The 19,287-nt window shown below is 42.6% G+C and overlaps 1 protein-coding gene across 3 annotated transcripts in view; it reads right to left on the bottom strand.

Annotated features, from left to right (window-relative positions):
• LOC311008713 (uncharacterized protein) overlaps positions 1–12,557 on the bottom strand; it is a 42,603-nt gene extending 30,046 nt beyond the window's left edge. Inside the window, exons 1-3 of one of the 3 annotated variants that reach the window (XM_084002540.1) lie at positions 12,382–12,557; positions 11,152–11,296; positions 10,945–10,986 (exon numbers count right to left, since the gene is read on the bottom strand). In XM_084002540.1, coding sequence (XP_083858666.1) covers positions 10,945–10,986; positions 11,152–11,294 — 185 coding nt within the window. In that variant the 5' untranslated portion in view covers positions 11,295–11,296; positions 12,382–12,557. Of the gene's footprint in view, positions 1–10,251; positions 10,274–10,944; positions 10,987–11,151; positions 11,297–12,381 lie in introns of those variants that run through there. The other 2 variants (XM_084002539.1, XM_084002542.1) reach the window with 2 other exon arrangements.
• Positions 12,558–19,287: the final 6,730 nt, after the last annotated feature.

A 19,287-nucleotide genomic window follows, 5' to 3' on the forward strand; every position in this document is an offset into this window, starting at 1 on the left:
TTTTGTTTGAAACGTTAACTTCTTTTTTGAAAGAATTGCCATTTTGGCCTTTTTGGGAGAAAATAAAAAGTATCCCTCTTCTCTACTGAACCTCCGTGTCCTCTGAGTGCTGTGTCAACTCTCTCACACCATAAGGTTGCATCTACCTTTAACATGTGGTGGCAGTGAAAAAGGGAAAACGAGTAGCAGTGAGAGGCACTCAGTTGTTTTTTATCTAACATGGAGAGGCGTGGCGGAGATCTGACACCCCCGGCGGAGGGTCCAGTAGGAGAGCTTGGAGCTAGGCCCAAGTCATCGGCAATGACCGGGTCACAGGCAGTGGCTGAGGACCGGACTGATCGACTGGAGAGGTTGCTGATGGCAGTTGCAGAGACCCAGCGGGTACAACAGGACCGAGGGGATGCAGAGGCTCGACGCCAAGACCAGCGTTGGAGGGCAATAGAGCACCAGTTCCAGCAACTACAGCGGCTGGTGAAAGAAGAGTCGGATGACATGCAGTCAGTGCGGCAGTCGCTTGCAGAGTTGCAGGAAATCAACCCACCCAACTCCCGCCCCACTACGGCGCAAGAGGGGCTCCTCAGGCAACCTGCCTCCCTATCAGCAGCAGTTCAAGACCCTGGGTCCGGAATGCAAAGCTCCTCATTGAACACTTCCAGCCTGGGCATGCATTTACCTCCAGCACATGTAGGGTGGAAAGCTCCAAGGATGCCACCCTATGAAGAGGATGAAGACATTGAACATTATTTAACCACATTCGAAAGACTTGCATTAGTCACTAATTGGACTCTCGACAGCTGGGCTTTGCACCTTGTACCCCTGTCAAAAGGAAAAGCCAGAGCTGCCTATGTAGCAATGAATGTGGATGACAGCAGAGACTATGTTAGAGTCAAACACGCAATCTTGGACAAGTTTGAGATCAATGCTGAAACTTACCGCCAACGGTTCCGCTCCAAAACCATCCTGGAGGGCGAAACAGCTAAAGAGCTTCAAACAAGACTCAGGGACCTGTTTGAGAAATGGCTGAATCCAAAGATGAAGACCAAAGAGCAGATGTGTGAACAGTTAATCCTAGAGCAGTTTTTGGGCATGCTAAACCCTGAACTGCAGGTGTGGGTCAAAGAACGCAAGCCACAGACCTCAACAGAAGCAGCAGAGATGGTGGAAACTTTCGTTGCTGCCAGGCAAAGCAGGAGAGGCTACCAGTTGGGCCCTCAAGAATCCTGGAAGAGATATCACCAGGGGGCCATGCGGGAAGCCGAGAAGTCAACCTCTGGTAAGTCTGTGGGTGGGACTGGTCGTGTGTTTAGGCCCTTCAATAGGCCCAATAGCCCTAGTAGTAGTCACACTCAATCTGCTACACCTAGGATAATCATTTGTCACGGCTGTGGTCAGCAGGGTCATATTAAGCCAAATTGCCCCATCAAAAAGGTTACAGACACTAGACTGTGTTACCTTCCAGGCCCTGATAGGTGTCTGTTGTCTGTTCTGTCATTTCCTCAGATGTAACTATTCCTGTTAAACTCAGAGGTAGGACATGGAGAGCATTAATTGATTCAGGCAGCAGCCAAACGTTTGTGCGCAGGTCTTGCTTACGGCCAGATGAGTTTCAGTCTATGGGCAAAGTGAGGGTACGTTGCATCCATGGCGATGAGTCGGAGCATCAAACAGTTAATGTCAGTATTGAAGTGAAGGGCCAGAAGTACTTGTTAACAGTAGGTGTGATGGATAAATGTCCATATCCAGTGATTCTAGGCCAGGATTTGCCGGTACTGACAGAGTTGCTGCAGGGTAATGTTAGCACAACTACAGGTTATGTCACCACAAGGGCCCAGGCCAAAGGGAAGTCAGACCAGGAGCTTTGGTCAGAGTTGCCATTTGAGAGTAGTTGGCCCGGTTGTAAGGTTAAAAAGACAAGGGCAGAGAGACGTAGAGCTAAGGTGTTAGGTACTGCAGTGCAGGAAAGCTCCTCTTCCCCACCGCTAGATGAGAAGGAAGTCCTAGTTGTAGAATTTGGGAAGCTTCAGCAGGAGGGGACCCTACACTTAGCTCATGCATTTCTGCTGCCAAGACTTCTGAGGAAGCTAGGGAATCTATTGGAGAAGGAGAGGTGTGTTTTGTAAAGCGACAAGGGAGACTGTATAGAGTGGGTGCTAATACTGAGCAGTTGGTAGTGCCTAAGGCTCTTAGAGCCAAAGTGTTAAATCTTGGGCACAGTATTCCATGGGCAGGACATCTAGGCCAGGAGAAGACGGAGAGCAGAATCTTAAACAGATTTTACTGGCCAGGTTTTCACAGGGACATTACAGAGTATTGCAAGTCATGCCCTGAGTGTCAATTAGCAGCACGCTCTAAGAGAGGGCTGAAAGCTCCCCTGATCAGCCTCCCCATTATTGACGTTCCTTTTACACGTATTGCCATGGACGTCGTAGGTCCCCTAGAGAGGAGTACTGCAGGGCACCGCTACATCCTGGTAATATGTGACTATGCAACACGGTACCCTGAGGCGTTCCCCCTCAGAAACACAAAGGCTAGGCAGATAGCAAATTGTTTAATCCAGCTCTTTTCCCGAGTGGGGATCCCTAAAGAGATTTTAACCGATCAGGGCACCAACTTTACTAGTAGAACGCTGAAGCAGGTTTACACTCTGTTAGGGATACAGGGCATTAAAACCACACCGTACCACCCGCAGACCGACGGACTGGTTGAAAGGTTCAACCAGACTTTGAAAGCCATGTTGAGGAAGTTTGTGTCTGACTCGGGGGCCGACTGGGACCAGTGGCTCCCCTATCTTCTGTTTGCCTACAGAGAAGTTCCGCAGGCATCCACCGGGTTCTCCCCTTTCGAGCTGTTGTTCGGGCGGGAGGTGAGAGGCCCGCTTGACATCCTTCGCGAGAGCTGGGAGGGGGACGCTCCACGCCAGCTATCCAACATCGCGAGCTATGTCCTGCGGATGAGGGAGAAGCTGGACCAGCTGAGCTCCATGGCCAACGAACACCTGGCACAGGCACAAATACGGCAGAAGACATGGTACGGCCGAACTGCTCGCAGTCGCATCTTCGTATCCGGAGAAAAGGTGCTGCTGTTGTTACCGTCTTCTGAGAGCAGTCTGCTGGCAAAGTGGCAAGGTCCGTTCGAGGTGCTTCGCAGGGTTGGAGAGGTGACCTACGAAATTGCTATGCCAGGAAGACGCCGCCCAAAGCAAATCTTCCATGTCAATTTGTTAAAGCTGTGGAATGACCGACCAACCTCCATCCAGGACCAGCTGTGGGCACGAACAGTGGAGCAGGAGGAAGAACCGACTGAGCAGTATTTTCCCACTGCTGGTGGGGAATCCACCTACCCAACCACTACCCACCTGACACCTGAGCAGCAGGAGGACCTGCTGCATATCATCCCCAGGGGCCTCTTCAGGGATGAGCCGGGCAGGACCAACCTCACCACCCACAACATCAGATTGACCTCCCCAGGCCCCATCCGGCAGACGGCTACCAGGGTTCCAGCACGACTGATCCCTGTGCTGAAACAGGAGGTCCAGGCTATGCTGGAGATGGGGATGATCGAGCCGTCGCAGAGTGAGTGGTGCAGTCCCGTGGTCCTGGTGCCTAAGAAGGACGGAGGACTCCGCTTCTGTATCAACTTTTCCAAGCTGAACAACATCTCTGCATTTGACCCCTACCCCATGCCCCATGTGGACGAGTTGGTGGAGCGTCTCGGAAAGGCAAAGTACCTCAGCACTTTAGATTTGGGTAAGGGGTACTGGCAGGTCCCACTGTCTCAACAAGCACGGGAGCTGACTGCTTTCAGAGCTCCATCCGGCCTGTTCCAGTTCCGGGTCATGCCCTTTGGACTACACGGGGCTGCAGCGACCTTCCAACGCCTGATGGATCAGGTGCTGAGGGGCGCTGAGGACTACACTGCAGCATATATTGACGATGTTGTGATTTACAGTTCTTCGTGGGAGGAACACCTTCGACATCTTGATGACGTCTTTCAGCGTATCCGCCGGGCAGGTCTGGTGGTCAACGCTAGCAAGTGCCAGCTCGCTAGGTCACAGGTGTGCTACCTTGGTTATGTACTGGGAGGTGGCACAATCCAACCCCAGGTCAATAAAGTGGACGCCATCCGCTGCTGCCAGCCACCCTCTACTAAGAAGGGGGTGAGATCATTTCGGGGGCTCATTGGATGGTATCGACGTTTCATTCCAGACTTTTCCAGCCGAGCTGCACCCTTGACCGATCTCACACGCAAAACCAGCCCTAACAAGGTGGTCTGGTCCTCAGAGTGTGAACAAGCCTTCCAGGACCTCAAGGAGAGCATGTGCCACGAGCCTGTGCTACAGAGTCCAGACTTCTCCTTGCCTTTTACCGTCCAGACTGATGCCTCTGGATTAGGTCTTGGGGCTGTGTTGTTGCAGGGTGAGGGGGAGGACAAGAGACCAGTACAGTATGTCAGTCGAAAACTTTTTCCCCGCGAGACTCGATACTCCACTATTGAGAAAGAGTGTCTGGCCATCAAGTGGGCCCTGGACACATTAAAATACTACCTGGTCGGCAAGGAGTTTGTCCTAGAGACGGATCACAGGGCCTTGCAGTGGCTACACCGTATGCGGGACTTTAACTCAAGAATAACACAGTGGCACTTGTCTTTGCAGCCTTACAAGTTCACTGTAAGCTACAACGCGGGCAAGGACAATGTAGTAGCTGACTTTCTTTCGCGTCCGGACAGGGACGCTCTCCCATAAGGAGGGGGGTGTGTGACGGGACGAGCAGCCCGTCACGGCAGCAATGCGCTACCTTCATTAAAAGACTCTGTGTTTATGCTTATGTTGCTGTATTTTTCATTCCATTTGCTATTTCATATGTAGCAAATAACCACGCTACACTTTGTTTTCATTTCGCATGTATTGTTATTTTTATAGGGATCCGAACGTTTGAAATAAAGTAAAAGTAAATATTGTTTAGGCTGCTGGGGTTGATTTGACTCTGTCATTGATTAGCATTAAATCAAATCTGATTTGTCCATGAGTTTTAGACTGATTACAAGTCTTTACAGATTAATATATATAAATATACAGAGGGGTAATTTCACTGCCTCGTGTAGTTGTGCTGAAGCACCCCTGTCAAACGGGCAGCTTGGTTTCTACCAATTAGGGTAATCAGTGCAGGGCCTATTTAAGGCCAGGTGTTCATGGAGACAAGAGGGCTGGTGGAAAACAGGTGACTGTCCAGGCTCGGTTCTCTGCACATCGGAATCTCAACCTCAAGTGACAAAACTTAGGTATATGTTGTTGTTTTTTGACTATCATGTCAGTTTTGTTTTGTTTGAAATGTTAACTTCTTTTTTGAAAGAATTGCCATTTTGGCCTTTTTGGGAGAAAATAAAAAGTATCCCTCTTCTCTACTGAACCTCCGTGTCCTCTGAGTGCTGTGTCAACTCTCTCACACCATAAGGTTGCATCTACCTTTAACAGAGTCTTATTAAAAAGGTACACTGATTGAAAAAAAAAAAAAAGATAATCCTAAAATAACTAATAAAAACAAATAGAAGAGTTGCTCACAGACTTATTCACTAGTAGGCTGAATGCCTTTTGCTGCTCATTATGAAGACAGCCTAATGTAAATTTCACTTTCAAGTAATTTCAACATTTTTATATCCACAAATAGAAAACTAATAGAAAAAATAATCGATACGAAGACAAACCTGTTGATGAGAATAGTTTTTTGTGATTTGACTCACCAAGATGAGCAAGACGCCGTGTCACTTCTGGCGACCATCTTTGTTGTTGCCGGAAAAAGTAGCGAAACCGGAAACGTCATCCGCTCCACGGAATATAACGTATTCTTCAGTCGGTAGACATTTAGGGAAATATCTGAAACAGCGGGTAAGTGTTATCGGATTATATTTGTTTGGTTTGTAATAAAACAATAGCTGTAAAGTACGCAGAAGTCGCACATCTAAACATAAGTAAAGTAACGTGAAATAACTAACTAGCAACGTCTTGGCTAGCATAGCAACGGGTTAGCTAGCCGTGTGTGATGTGTAACCTTCAACGTGTAAACACTCGTTTAAAATTATTTTTAGAGCATATTTAGCGCAGCTTTACTCTAGACGACGGACCTAAACTCGACCTGCTAGCTAGATAGCTAGCTAGTTGCCTGGGCAACTGAGCTAGCTGAAGTAAATTAACAATAAGTATGCTAGCTACGTAGTTTTGATTAGCCAGTGACATTGATGTATTCATTATACTATTTCATGTCGTGTACAGTTCAGGTTTTGCACCTGTCGACAATATCTAATTGCATTGAGACAGTCAGACATTTTGCATAAAATATTTATTTAAAAAAAATATGTAATGAAGTATGAATTACATAATGCAATGTGCAAAAAACAGTTTCACCAATTATTTGGTATCATATAACATTCTTTATGAGCAGCAACTGCTCATTTTCATGTGTGCTTGCACATAAACATGTCAGCCGATGAAGGCGTCATTGTAAAAGTATAGTTGAATTATCCATATGTACATTCACGCAGAGAGAATAAAGTCATAATAATAATAAAAACACAAGACAAACACATTTCTGCCATTTTCTAGGATCATTTTGAGTGACAGAAGAAGGGAAAGTTTCTCTGCTTGTCTTGTGTAGTGACATACACACCAAAATATTTAAGGTCCTTCATGAGGGCACATGAAATAATAATACCAGGTTAACAAAAGCATTACATCTCATCTGGATTTGTTATATATGCATTGTTGAAATTTAGCAAGATATCTATTCCTGACATCACAGTTTAACAATAAGAAATAATTTAATGAGTCCAGTGGCTATTGTGGAATTATAAAGTCATGAGGTGTTTACATGACAGAAGAAATGTAGGTTTAAAAGGTAACCAGACCCCCCAAACCCCAAATTTGTGTAGATCATGATATCTACTGGTGAAAGCAAGGTAGTGATTCAATTGATTTGTATTTGATGTTTGATTGCTCTTAGTGGTTCTAATTCTTATAGTGCTTCTAATTTGCACCACATTCTCACTCATGCAAAGATTGCTTTTCACCAAGGAAATAGAGTCATTAAAGGACAGAAATCCAGCCGTCCGATGGGTACAAAACAAACAAAGCTGCATTCCACATTAAATGTAAAAACTAACTAAACTAAATTTTAACTTGTTTCTTTCAGAGCCTTCACAAATGCTGTAGAAGAGTGATCACCCTCCACCATTCCTACTTTCACCTGCAGTAAGTTGATGCTAAATCTTGCATGATCCTATTAATATTGGTTGCACTGTTTATAGTAAACTTATTGTGAGATGTTTCTATTCAGTAGAACACATATACAAACAGGTAATTAGGGTTTTCTTGTTTTGGCTCATGGGGGTTTCAGTTTCCTCACAGAATAGACAGACCCAGCAGAACGACAGTGATCAGCAGAGCTATAGGGGACGATAGGAGAACAAAAAAAAAAGATTTATTAAGTATTGTTCCAACACACTTTTTGGAAAACGTTGCTCTCTTACGATAAAAACCCTGGCTTACCTTGTGTCAGAGATTGCTGTAGTCTAATGGCGTGGTCAGTGGTAGGAGGGACAGTGGTGGTGGTGGAAATCTGGTTGGCGATGGTGGCGTTAGTATTTCCAAGGTCTACAACACGGCTCTGGAATTGGGCGGTGGGGCTTCCCAGAGAGCTAGAAACTGAGAGTGCAAGCAGAAGACATAACATTAATTGATATTCTTGAGCCCATCGGAAGATTGACTGTGTGTGTGTCTCCAATCTGTTGACTTACTACTGTTGAAAGTTCCAGTGGTGATTGAGAGCGAGGCAGCTGATGCCCGGGTACTTGGGTCTGGTACAGTGGCGACAAATGTACACTGGATTCTCCTTCCATTAACACTGCCCTTCACAGAGTTCACGTTCAGCTGCAGAGCAAAACCCACATGACCATGAAGATGGTATTCATTTCAGTAGTCTATTTATATGAAAATACTATTTGACATGTAGAACAAACACAATTTAAAACATAAGTAAACTATAGACATGCAAATTAGCTTCATAATCAGACCACAGCTTTGTCTAGTGCTGTTCATATCAATATTATTTACACACATTTGTGTAGTACAGTGTTAGTAGCAGCTGCATCATACACAACAGCCAGCTATCTAAGACTATTTGATACTCATTGAGTTTTTGTTCTTTTTTTAAGTACCACCATAACCCTGAGTTGAACTCACCTCAGTCACAGTCAGCATGCCGTTGTTGAGGCGAGTGCTAAAGAATCGGACCACACCATTGTCATTTGCACAGACGTAGGTTGGGTCATTACCTCCCTGTGGTGCAAAACCAGAAATGGTTAATACCCTGTTTACACAGACAACTTCAAACACACTATGTGAATGGCCCTGGGTAAGTCTTAATGGTACTTTGTGAGTGACAGAACTTGACATACCAGTGTGTTGTCAGTTGACACGGTGGCAGCAAGGTAGCCGTCTGAATCTCCTGAGAGCTCAAACATGAAGTTGTTGCCGTTTATTTGCTCGGTAGAAATAAAGAAACATGAGTCTGTGGATGCGGGGTCGCAGTCAGTTGGCTCGGCTCCACAGAGCTTTTGGGTCCCACATTGTGTCCTAGAAACGGTTGTCTGCAAGGGAGATTGGAAACTTTTAAGCAGGTTGGAATTGTGCCCTCTGATATTGTTCACCATCAATACATGTGGATTTTGTTCTATTCTATTCCACTATGTGCTAGTTTTTTGGCATCACTCACCTGAAGGGCTTCCACTGTAGTGTTAGCAATCAGTGGGGGAGCTGTAGTTGTCGTGGTTGTTGTTGTTGGAGTTGTAGTTGTCATGTTGGTGGTGGTGTTTGAAATCTGGTTGACGACGGTGGCGTTAGGATTTCCCAGGTCTGCAACAGTGCTCTGTAATTGGGCGGTGGGGCTTCCCAGAGAGCCAGAAGCTGAGAGTGCAAGCAGAAGACATAACGTTTATCGATATTCTTTTGCACATCGGAAGATTGACTCTGTGTGTGTGTGTGTGTGTGTGTGTGTGTGTGTGTGTGTGTGTGTGTGTGTGTGTGTGTGTTTCCAATCTGTGGACTTACTACTGTTGAAATTTCCAGTAGAGACTGACAGCGAAACACCTGATGCCCTGGTAGTTTGGTCTGGTACAGTGGCGGCAAATGTACACTGGATTCTCCTGCCATTAACTCTGCCCCTCACAGAGTTCACGTTCAGCTGCAGAGCAAAACCCACATGACCGTGAAGATAGTTCATTTTCAGTAGTCTATTATTATGAAAATAGTTTTATCCCACGCAGATGGTGATGGTTTAAATCAATGTTTGCCTTGACGTTGCTCGTGCTGCACGTTTAGCTATTTGTACTTAAAGATTGAACCATTCAAATTGCATCTGTTCAGTATTTGACATGTAGAACAAAAACAAAAACAATTTAAAACATAAGTAAACTATAGACATGCAAATTAGCTTCATAATCAGACCACAGCTTTGTCTAGTGCTGTTCATATCAATATTCTTTACACACATTTGTGTAGTACAGTGTTAGTAGCAGCTGCATGATACACAACAGCCAGCTATCTAAGACTATTTGATACTCATTGAGTTTTTGTTCTTTTTTTAAGTACCACCATAACCCTGAGTTGAACTCACCTCAGTCACAGTCAGCATGCCGTTGTTGAGGCGAGTGCTAAAGAATCGGACCACACCATTGTCATTTGCACAGACGTAGGTTGGGTCACTACCTCCCTGTGGTGCAAAACCAGAAATGGTAAATACCCTGTTTACACAGACAACTTCAAACACACTATGTGAATGGCCCTGGGTAAGTCTTAATGGTACTTTGTGAGTGACAGAACTTGACATACCAGTATACCAGATGACACGGTGGCAGCAAGGTAGCCGTCTGAATCTCCTGAGAGCTCAAACATGAAGTTGTTGCCGTTTATTCGCTCGGCAGCAATAAAGAAACATGAGCCTGAGGATTCGGGGTCGCAGTCAGCTGGCTCGGCTCCACAGAGCTGTTGGGTACCACATTGTGTCCTAGAAACGGTTGTCTGCAAGGAAGATTGGAAACTTTTAAGCAGGTTGGAATTGTGCCCTCTGATATTGTTCACCATCAATACATGTGGTTTTTGTTCTATTGTATTCCACTATGCGCTAGTTTTTGACATCACTCACCTGAAGTGGTTCCACTGTGGTGTTAGCAATCAGTGGGGGAGCTATAGTTGTCGTGGTTGTTGTTGGAGTTGGAGTTGTCATGCTTCCTGTCGTCATGCTTCCTGTCGTCATGCTGCCTGTTGTCATGCTTCCTGTCGTCGTGCTTCCTGTCGTCATGCTTCCTGTTGTCATGCTTCCTGGTGCAGTTGTCATGGTTGTTGTTGGAGTTGGAGTTGTCATGCTTCCTGTCGTCATGCTTCCTGTCGTCATGCTTCCTGTTGTCATGCTTCCTGTTGTCATGCTTCCTGTCGTCATGCTTCCTGGTGCAGTTGTCATGGTTGTTGTTGTTGGAGTTGGAGTTGTCATGCTTCCCGTTGTCATGCTGCCTGTTGTCATGCTTCCTGTCGTCGTGCCTCCTGTCGTCATGCTTCCTGTCGTCATGCTTCCTGTCGTCATGCTTCCTGTTGTCATGCTTCCTGTCGTCGTGCTTCCTGTCGTCATGCTTCCTGTTGTCATGCTTCCTGGTGCAGTTGTCATGGTTGTTGTTGGAGTTGGAGTTGTCATGCTTCCTGTCGTCATGCTTCCTGTCGTCATGCTTCCTGTCGTCATGCTTCCTGTTGTCATGCTTCCTGTCGTCATGCTTCCTGGTGCAGTTGTCATGGTTGTTGTTGTTGGAGTTGGAGTTGTCATGCTTCCCGTTGTCATGCTTCCCGTTGTCATGCTTCCTGTCGTCATGCTTCCTGTTGTCATGCTTCCTGGTGCAGTTGTCATGTTTGTTGTTGTTGGAGTTGGAGTTGTCATGCTTCCTGTTGTCATGCTTCCTGTCGTCATGCTTCCCGTCGTCATGCTTCCTGTCGTCATGCTACCTGTTGTCATGATTCCTGATGTGGACACTGCAGTTGTCATGGTTGTTGTTGTTGGAGTTGGAGTTGTCATGCTTCCTGTCGTCATGCTACCTGTTGTCATGATTCCTGATGTGGACACTGCAGTTGTCATGGTTGTTGTTGTTGGAGTTGTCATGCTTCCTGTCGTCATGCTTCCTGTTGTTGTTGCCTGGGCGTAGGTGCCCACAGATATCCAGGACAGCGTCACAAATAGGACGGTGAGGACCAGTTTATTGTCCATGCCTGGAGTGGGTAAGATTATTCCGTTAAATAATGTAAACAGATATTTCATCATTCGGGTAGTTGTGTCAGTCAGGGATTGTATCAGTTGAGTTCAGACAGATCAATAACGGTTAAACACCCAACAAACACAATATATATAAGTGATTAAGTAATAAGTAATTTGCAATACTTTTACAAACATACAGTGGTATTTTTATGCTGTTTGGACAGGACTTGAGACTTGTTGCGATGGTGCGAGTTATGATCTGCCATTTTGACATGTCAATGCAGGGTAAACACAAGTGTAATTCATACCAATAATTATGGCCCTGTTCCATTTAGGTGAGCCGGGGCCCTGGCATTGTGCTCAATGGAATTGCACTAAATAGAACAGCACCATCATTTATTTAATCAACTATCTGTCTTTATCATGCAATTATATGTCAACATGGCTGCTGTGAAGATGGCCTATTTCACGTGGTCATAAGATTCATTGCGAGTGCACGATAATCATTATGGAGCAGACAAGCCAGCGAGTGTTGACAGAGTAGAACGCGTACAGGGAGGGTTGAGCTCACGCTCTTCACAGCCCTGCGCTCGAGGGCTCTCATTTTTGTACGCAAAGCAGAAATGCTCTTTCACTCTGTGGGCTCATATCACATGTTTGCACTTGGTTATGCTGATTATAAGGCGAGCGAGGAGGACGAGGAGCAAGTGTCATTGATTAATACCACAGGTGGATGAAGGTAGCACAATTAAAAACTGTTACAAGTAAAAATTCAGAATCTTATTCTTGTAAAAGTGTACGTCTATATAATCTAGAAGTATATTTATATTGTGTAAAAGTATGCAGCAGACTATGCAAATGAGAAGATCGTTAATGATGGCACCCTTAATAATGAAAAACAAAATTTCATCCAATTTGGAACTATTAATATATCATAGGTGAAGGTAATTAGTTAATAATTATTTCCGATAATTTAAATAACTGAATTTGCAAATGAAACCTAAATTTGAAGCGAAAGCTATTCATGAAACACCGTGTATTCCTCCACAAGTCATAGATATCAATACCAAAAGATATCAAAAATGATGTTTAAGCCTACCTGTGGATGATTGTCACCTGTTCCAAAGATGCTTGGAGTTGGATTCAGAAGCAAAAAGGTGTGCAGTTTGTTGAAATGAAGAGCTGGTGTAGTTTTAGTGTCAGATGCGGCTTTCAGGTGGACTGCTTGATGTCCGTTTGTTCTTTGCAGGTTCCCAGGTAGAGTTGTGACACCTATTTAAATATGGTCACTATTTATATGAAGGGGTTGGGAAGAGTCAGAACTTCTGACATCATGGATGATGCTTCTAGAGGGTTGGGCTGGGAATATGGGTTTAAGGCTGTGTGTGATTGAAAAAACGCACGTGGATTTTGCCATGTCATTGCATAACTAAATCTCTTTATCTCTGCTCGGGTTCAGCTCCTAAACGCATTACTTCCTTGAGGACTCACAATGGCCGTAACCCACATGACTGACATGATGAGGAGAGGGAAACAAACGCTATTTTAGCTGTTTACCGTAGCTTCATGGCTGGGTCCATTATTAAGTAGCACAATTTGGGTCATGGAAAACAACATCTTAATTGTGGTGATTAAATATTTGTAAATAATGTGTAATATGAAATGTTACATTTTAAGCTTGAGACATACTTGCTTACTTGAGACATACATACTACATACTATGTCTTCAGAAATTTCAGTGAGTTTAGGCTGTAATCCAGTTGTGGGAATACTGTGATTTCTAACTTTAATTAAAAGAAATCTTATCTTATCTCTTCTCCGTAAAGCTGTCGGATCTGCCATGGAGCCCACACTGTCACTAGATACATTCCCTGAATAAACATTATGCTAGCAGACGCATCTAATGCATTTGAAGGATATATCCAGGATATCAAACTGATATCATACTAAAACAATTTATTTTAGATAGAAGCTAAAGTTTACAGACAGCGTAAAGATGAACTGCCTGAAAACACTGTTCCTGCAAGGCCTCTATATTCACTGTTCGAATCATTCAAAAGCAAAAGCAGCATTTGTATACATACCGTATACCTTGACTTGCTAACATACTTTATTAATGTTAGCTACAAAAGCATAACATTTCAGAAACGCATTTAAGGGATTTCCTAATACCTGGTCATCATGCTATGGAAACGTTGTTTACACCAGTAAATAAGAAAGACCATAGATAGGACAATCAGTAAATGTAATTTAACACCAAAACAAGTCAGTGCCTACAATAGCCCTTAAATAACACACCAAGCTCCACCGGGGCAAATGTGTGTGCATTTGTAAAGTAACATGGGTGGTGGCACAATGCCAAGAACAAGAACTGGTTTGTCAGTAGATGCTCGAGGTGTCGTGTTTGCTTCAATATGGCCATTGTGTTTTTCAGAGCGTTTACCCTCTTTAACTTATTGAGCAGGCAAATACAGGCAACTCTGACCAGTCAGTCTATAATTGTGGGATGACAGGAATAGACTTTTTCAAACGTGATATCTTACAATGGAAGCAGAAATATTGTTTTACAAGCGGTCAGATGAGAATGTGACCTGTACTCTAAATACGGGATGAGTTACGAAATGATCTGCTCTCCACAGATTTTTATTGTGCTGGCAATTTATGAACAGATATGTGTATAGGGCCTACTAGGGACTACTGCCACAATCCGATGGATTGTAAGTAAAATCTCATAAGTTATTATTTGACTTTTTAAAGTGAACAGGTTTTATCTGTGACACATTTTTTTTGTTTAGTGGACGTCCTTCTTTGATAAGATTTTAATAAATCATGAATACTTTTAAACAAATATTTTTTTGTATCCTTTTTTTTTAAATCAGGCTCTATTTTTCAAGTTTTTTTTTTTACAATAATCCCAATATTGAAAATTCACCACAATTCATTGTGAGTGTTTTTGTTGTTGTTTTTTTAAAATCTGCAATAAAATCCTATGTTGTCCCATCCCTACTGAAGACCTTAACCACGTTTCTGTGAAGTGCTAATTTAAGTGAAGGGGGTTTGCCCGGATGTTAGAAACATCTTTAGACCAGCTGTTAAAAATACTTATCATTGGTTGACGATTTAACATTGCTTTGTTTATGATTATAGTGAAATTACATTCAAGATTGTGAATGCTTCACTCTACAGATAGTTAAGCACAAACAAGATAAAGGAACAGACAATGGTATGGACTGTGAGTCACGTTGTGCCACGCAAGCCGCGGTCATATCCTTGAAGTGTCAAACCTGTTTGGTTGGCACGGCAGAGAAGGAATTGCGTTATGAAACTCAGTCTTGTGATTTGTCTCAGCACATAGCCATGCGGTGAATCAAGCGCAAGTTTGATGAAGCGCAGAAATCGACGGGTAAAACCAAAAGGCGTGGTGTGTTGTAACTGCTACGTCGTAATAGTTAAGACGTCATTGGAAAGTGTGCGTAGCTTCTAAAAATATACTTTCTTTGCCCACTATACTTTGTCACTTCACCGGAAAGATGATTTGATGATTTCAAACAATGACAAAGGCATTTTTTTTTTATATGCTTTTAATTTGATTTCTAAAGCCATTCAATGTAGAGGTGAGGCGAGGTAGAGATCTAAGGGATCAACAGGCCGACGAAACCAAAAGCTCATTCAACTGGTTTTTGGCTGTTGGCACAAGGAAATGATCCACGTAACACTCGGTAAATCTGTTCCTTAAAGTGATAGGAAACCTCTATAATGAAACAATCTATTGTCCACCTTTTTTTTAAATTTATACAAATTTTGTATTCAGTTATTTCCCTTCGATCACCCTGGAGATTAGTACGTTGGAGCGCTGCTATCAAACAAACACGAGGCCGGCTCTCTGTTTACACATCGCTTTCTTGCTTCAATAAGATTAAATACAAATTCTGAATACCCAAATATTTACTCCTCCATTTGATCATTGTGTAAATAGCCGAGCCATACCGCTGCTGTGTGAGCACTGAATTAGGATCACTGTGCTGAAGAGGAAGAAGCAAACTGTATGTGGATGTTTTAACCTTGGTAGAGTCACGACTGAAGTCGTTTTTTCACTTATCATAATGCGACCTACCAGCTAGCAGGGAGGGAGCGACATAATGGCCCTTTATTTTCCAAGATTCGGATTGTGTTCACCTTGTAAATGAGCGTTACGCTGCTATGGTGCACCTCCAGGGTTTTCTCTGTGTAGGCCTGCATCCTTAAGCCTGAATAATGCTTCTGCAGAGACGTGTTGTTGTCAACCGTAGAGTCGCAGTGAAGGATGTTATGGTCAGTGCACACCTCCCCAAATCTCCGTTCTCTTTCCTTTCTATGTACCTTGTGGTAGCAAGCCTGCTAATCCTGATGCCCCACTTTGCAGGACCAGCTTAGTGAGGTCTTCTGTTTTATCCCTTGTAATAAAAAACTGAAAAGGTGATTTGTCTAGTTAGCCCCCTTGCAGTTTGCTCACAAAGCTGTAAACCTTTCATTCTCAATATGAATAAACTTTATTCATATAAGTAATACACCTATTGTCTATCTTTTGCCTCTTCTTCGGGGTTTAGAGACCACAGTTGTGTCTACCTGTGTCTAGTTATTTTTTTTTAGAAAAAAAGTCATACTATAGCATGTCGAAAATTCAGGAAAAAGTCAGTCAAAATAAATTGATAAAATATTATTATAAATATTAAAAAGTCATAACAATCGCTCATATCGCTTGTCGCACCAAATCGGAGTGTAGTGAGTCCAAACCAGGCATAAAAAGCCATGGTCAAATTTTTCCCAAAAGAAGAAGTCATACTATTGGATGTCGAAAATTCAGGAAAAAGTCAGTCAAAATAAATTCATAAAATATTATTAAAAAAATATTAAAAAGTCATAAAAATCACTCGTATCGCCTGTAGCACCAAGTCTGAGTGTAGTGAGTCCAAAACAGGCATTAAAAGCCATGGTCAAATTTTTCAAAAAAATAAAAAAAGTCATACTATAGCATGTCGAAAAAAAAGTGAAAAATCGACAAAATTCATAAATTGTTGTAAAAATGATTTTAAAAGTCATAACATTTGCTTGTTAATGTATGTCAATCAAAGTCTGAGCGTAGTGAGTCCAAAACAGCCATAAAAAGCCATGGAGTGCAGGTGGTCTAGTAGTTAGAGTGCATGCCATGGAACCATGCCAGAAGAAAATCTTAAAAAAAAAAAAGCCTTAGTTATATATGTATATATATTTTTTTAGAAAAAGTCATACTATAACATGTCGAAAATTCACGAAAAGGTCAGTCAAAATTAAATTCCTGAAAAATTATAAAAAAAATATTAAAAAGTCATCAAAATCGGTCATACCGCTTGTCGCACCAAGTCTGAGTGTCCTGAGTCCAAAACACCTGCCGTTGTTTAATGATGACCTTTGACCTGAACCTACCTGAAATCCTCTCTTTGTGAGATCTTTTAATCTCCCTGTCTGCACTTTCATCCGCAGCGACATTTTTGGGGAATTTGAGGAATTTTGGACTTTGGTCAAATATTTCTGCGGCTTCGTAGACGTGCGTCACAGGCATGTGGCTTCTGATTGGTCTCGAACAGCCAGGCGTATTGTTGGAGCGGTTTGAGATGTTTTTGTGCAGTTTGAATTAATAATATAATGCATCACCAAGCACAGACACACCTTTGTATAAAGAACCGCTGTTTGAATAGGCGGAGGCATCGCTATTAAATATTTTCTTTTAATAAATATCTATTCATCTATACTTAACTGTGCTACATGCAAAAAGCATAAAGGATGTTTTATTCTATTCTGTTATTTCAAAGCGTCCAACCCTCTTCCTGACCCTGCTGAACTGTGAAATCTGAGGTCAGAGTCGTCCTGTTTGCTCAAGGTCGGTTTCCAGATAATCGGAGTCAGAAAAATCCAGCTCTGCTTGTTGATCTGCATCACAGACACATTGTCTTCAGTTTCCTCAAAGAGATTACAGTAAATAGCAGACAGCAGATTTATCCTTTAACATCTCAGGCCACCTGTCAACGTCTATTTATCCTTGCACCTCAGTCTCATCTGATCTGCACAAACTGGAATTCACACACTGACGCAAACGAATGCGTGTGCAAAAAAAAAAAAAAGTTTTTTGTTCAGAAAAGTTATCATGCGTAAACAGCGTAGCTGGATAGGCATGCCTAGAAATACTAGTCTTATACACAGGAGGACTTACTAATTCTAAAGCTCACGCTGCACTTGTTGACTTTGGTGAAGAGTAAATAACTTCACCACATCCGTGTCGTCAAGGACCAAAGAGACGGTAACTTGTGCACAGCGAGGCTCATGAGAAAGAAAAAGAGCAGGCTAAGTGTATGGTAGTCCTTTTTATTTCACCGATTTTGTCTATTAAAAATAATCTTTTGAATATTTTATAAATCAAAGAACGAAAAATAAGCCCATTCACTGTCATTTTCCCTCCTTCTTTTGTCGCCGTCTTCATTTCGATCCGCTGTGAAGTCAAAACATAAATCAATGTAAATGATCATTTTCTTCCTAATGTCAGGTTGATTTACTCTACTGTTTATTAACAGTTTTAAGAATACTAGAGTACTTTAAATTCATAATTGATTGCCGAAATGCTAATGACCAATACCACCACCATCACTAATATACTGCACTGTCCCTGTTTTTTTTTTCTTCTTATCTATAGCTTTCTTAAGATATACTCTCTTTCATTTGAAGAAGACTTCAAGACTCTTTTGTTTTCATAAACGAAAGCAGTTCGAGTGAATGTGAAAACAGGCTGGGCCAGATTCTTTCAGATTCACAGAATAAACAAGGAAATCCTTTTTTGTGATGGGAAAAGGCAGACGTGGCCTACAATTATTAATTATCCTTCGCTGTGTTCAATTAGAGAATCGGTGAAATGGGAGGGTTTTTTCAGTGCGTCACTACTGAAGAAGTTCTCATTAGAAGTTTCCTTCTCGCATTCCGAGTGCTACTTTTGCCGTGAAATCTTAACGCATGTTCTTCTGCCCTGGGGTTAAGGTGTTGACGGGAAAGTCACTTGTCTGACATTACATCCACGTTTGCAGATTTCAGAGGAAACCTCTAGCAACACGTTTCCTAGGAAGCACGATTAGCATCAACAGACATTTTATCAAAAGTTTGATCACAAGTCGACACGGTTTCATTTAAGGGTCCATCTAGGTCTGGTAAAACGCCAGAACCCTGTGAGTCAGTTGCGGTTGTAAACACACACAGCGTCTCCCATATCACAGACAGTTTAATTATGTAGTGACATGCAATTATGAATTGTCCGCAGCAGTTGTTTGGTTGTGTCACGGTGAAAGCGATCGTTTGTTTTTATATTTAGATTTAATCTAGGTCAGCTTGTTTTCACAAGGTTATCTCAATTACTTCTACTATGATATAACTTTTGTAAAGTCACATATGTTTGCTGCATTTGTGTAATGTGTGATATTTATTCATGAATCTAAACAGTATGACGTGTAAGAAGAACAGCTTTTATCCCGATTAAGTTGCACCACTTTTATTTTTCCTCAGACGACCAGAGATGCAACTCCCATGGGTGCTGATGTTGCTGTGCTTTCACTGCATGTGTAAGTAGAGATGTGCTTATTTCATTATGATACATCTTTATTCATAACATTTAAGAAACGAGCACAAACGGTCACCATTGTCTGACCCATTTCCTCCATTCTTCTTTTAAGTTGCTCAACTGTTTAACTTGTTGAAAGCAACCCATGTGAGTTCCTTCTCGACACTTCCTCATTCAGAAGAAACTTGAACACGTAAACAGCTTTTGAAATGGTGGATAACAAAGACCTAATCAGCACACAGTAAATAAATTAAAGGTGATTTAAATGCCAAGCATGACACCTCATCCAGCCCTGAATCCTGTTTAATAAAGAAAAGTCTACCTCCCCCTAGTGGCCCATTGGGGGATTGAGCTCTAACTTGGGTAAGGTGATTAAAAAGGCAGCTGGAC

The sequence above is a fragment of the Eutrigla gurnardus genome (assembly GCF_963514095.1).
Source record: "Eutrigla gurnardus genome assembly, chromosome: 23".
Lineage (NCBI taxonomy): Eukaryota > Metazoa > Chordata > Actinopteri > Perciformes > Triglidae > Eutrigla > Eutrigla gurnardus.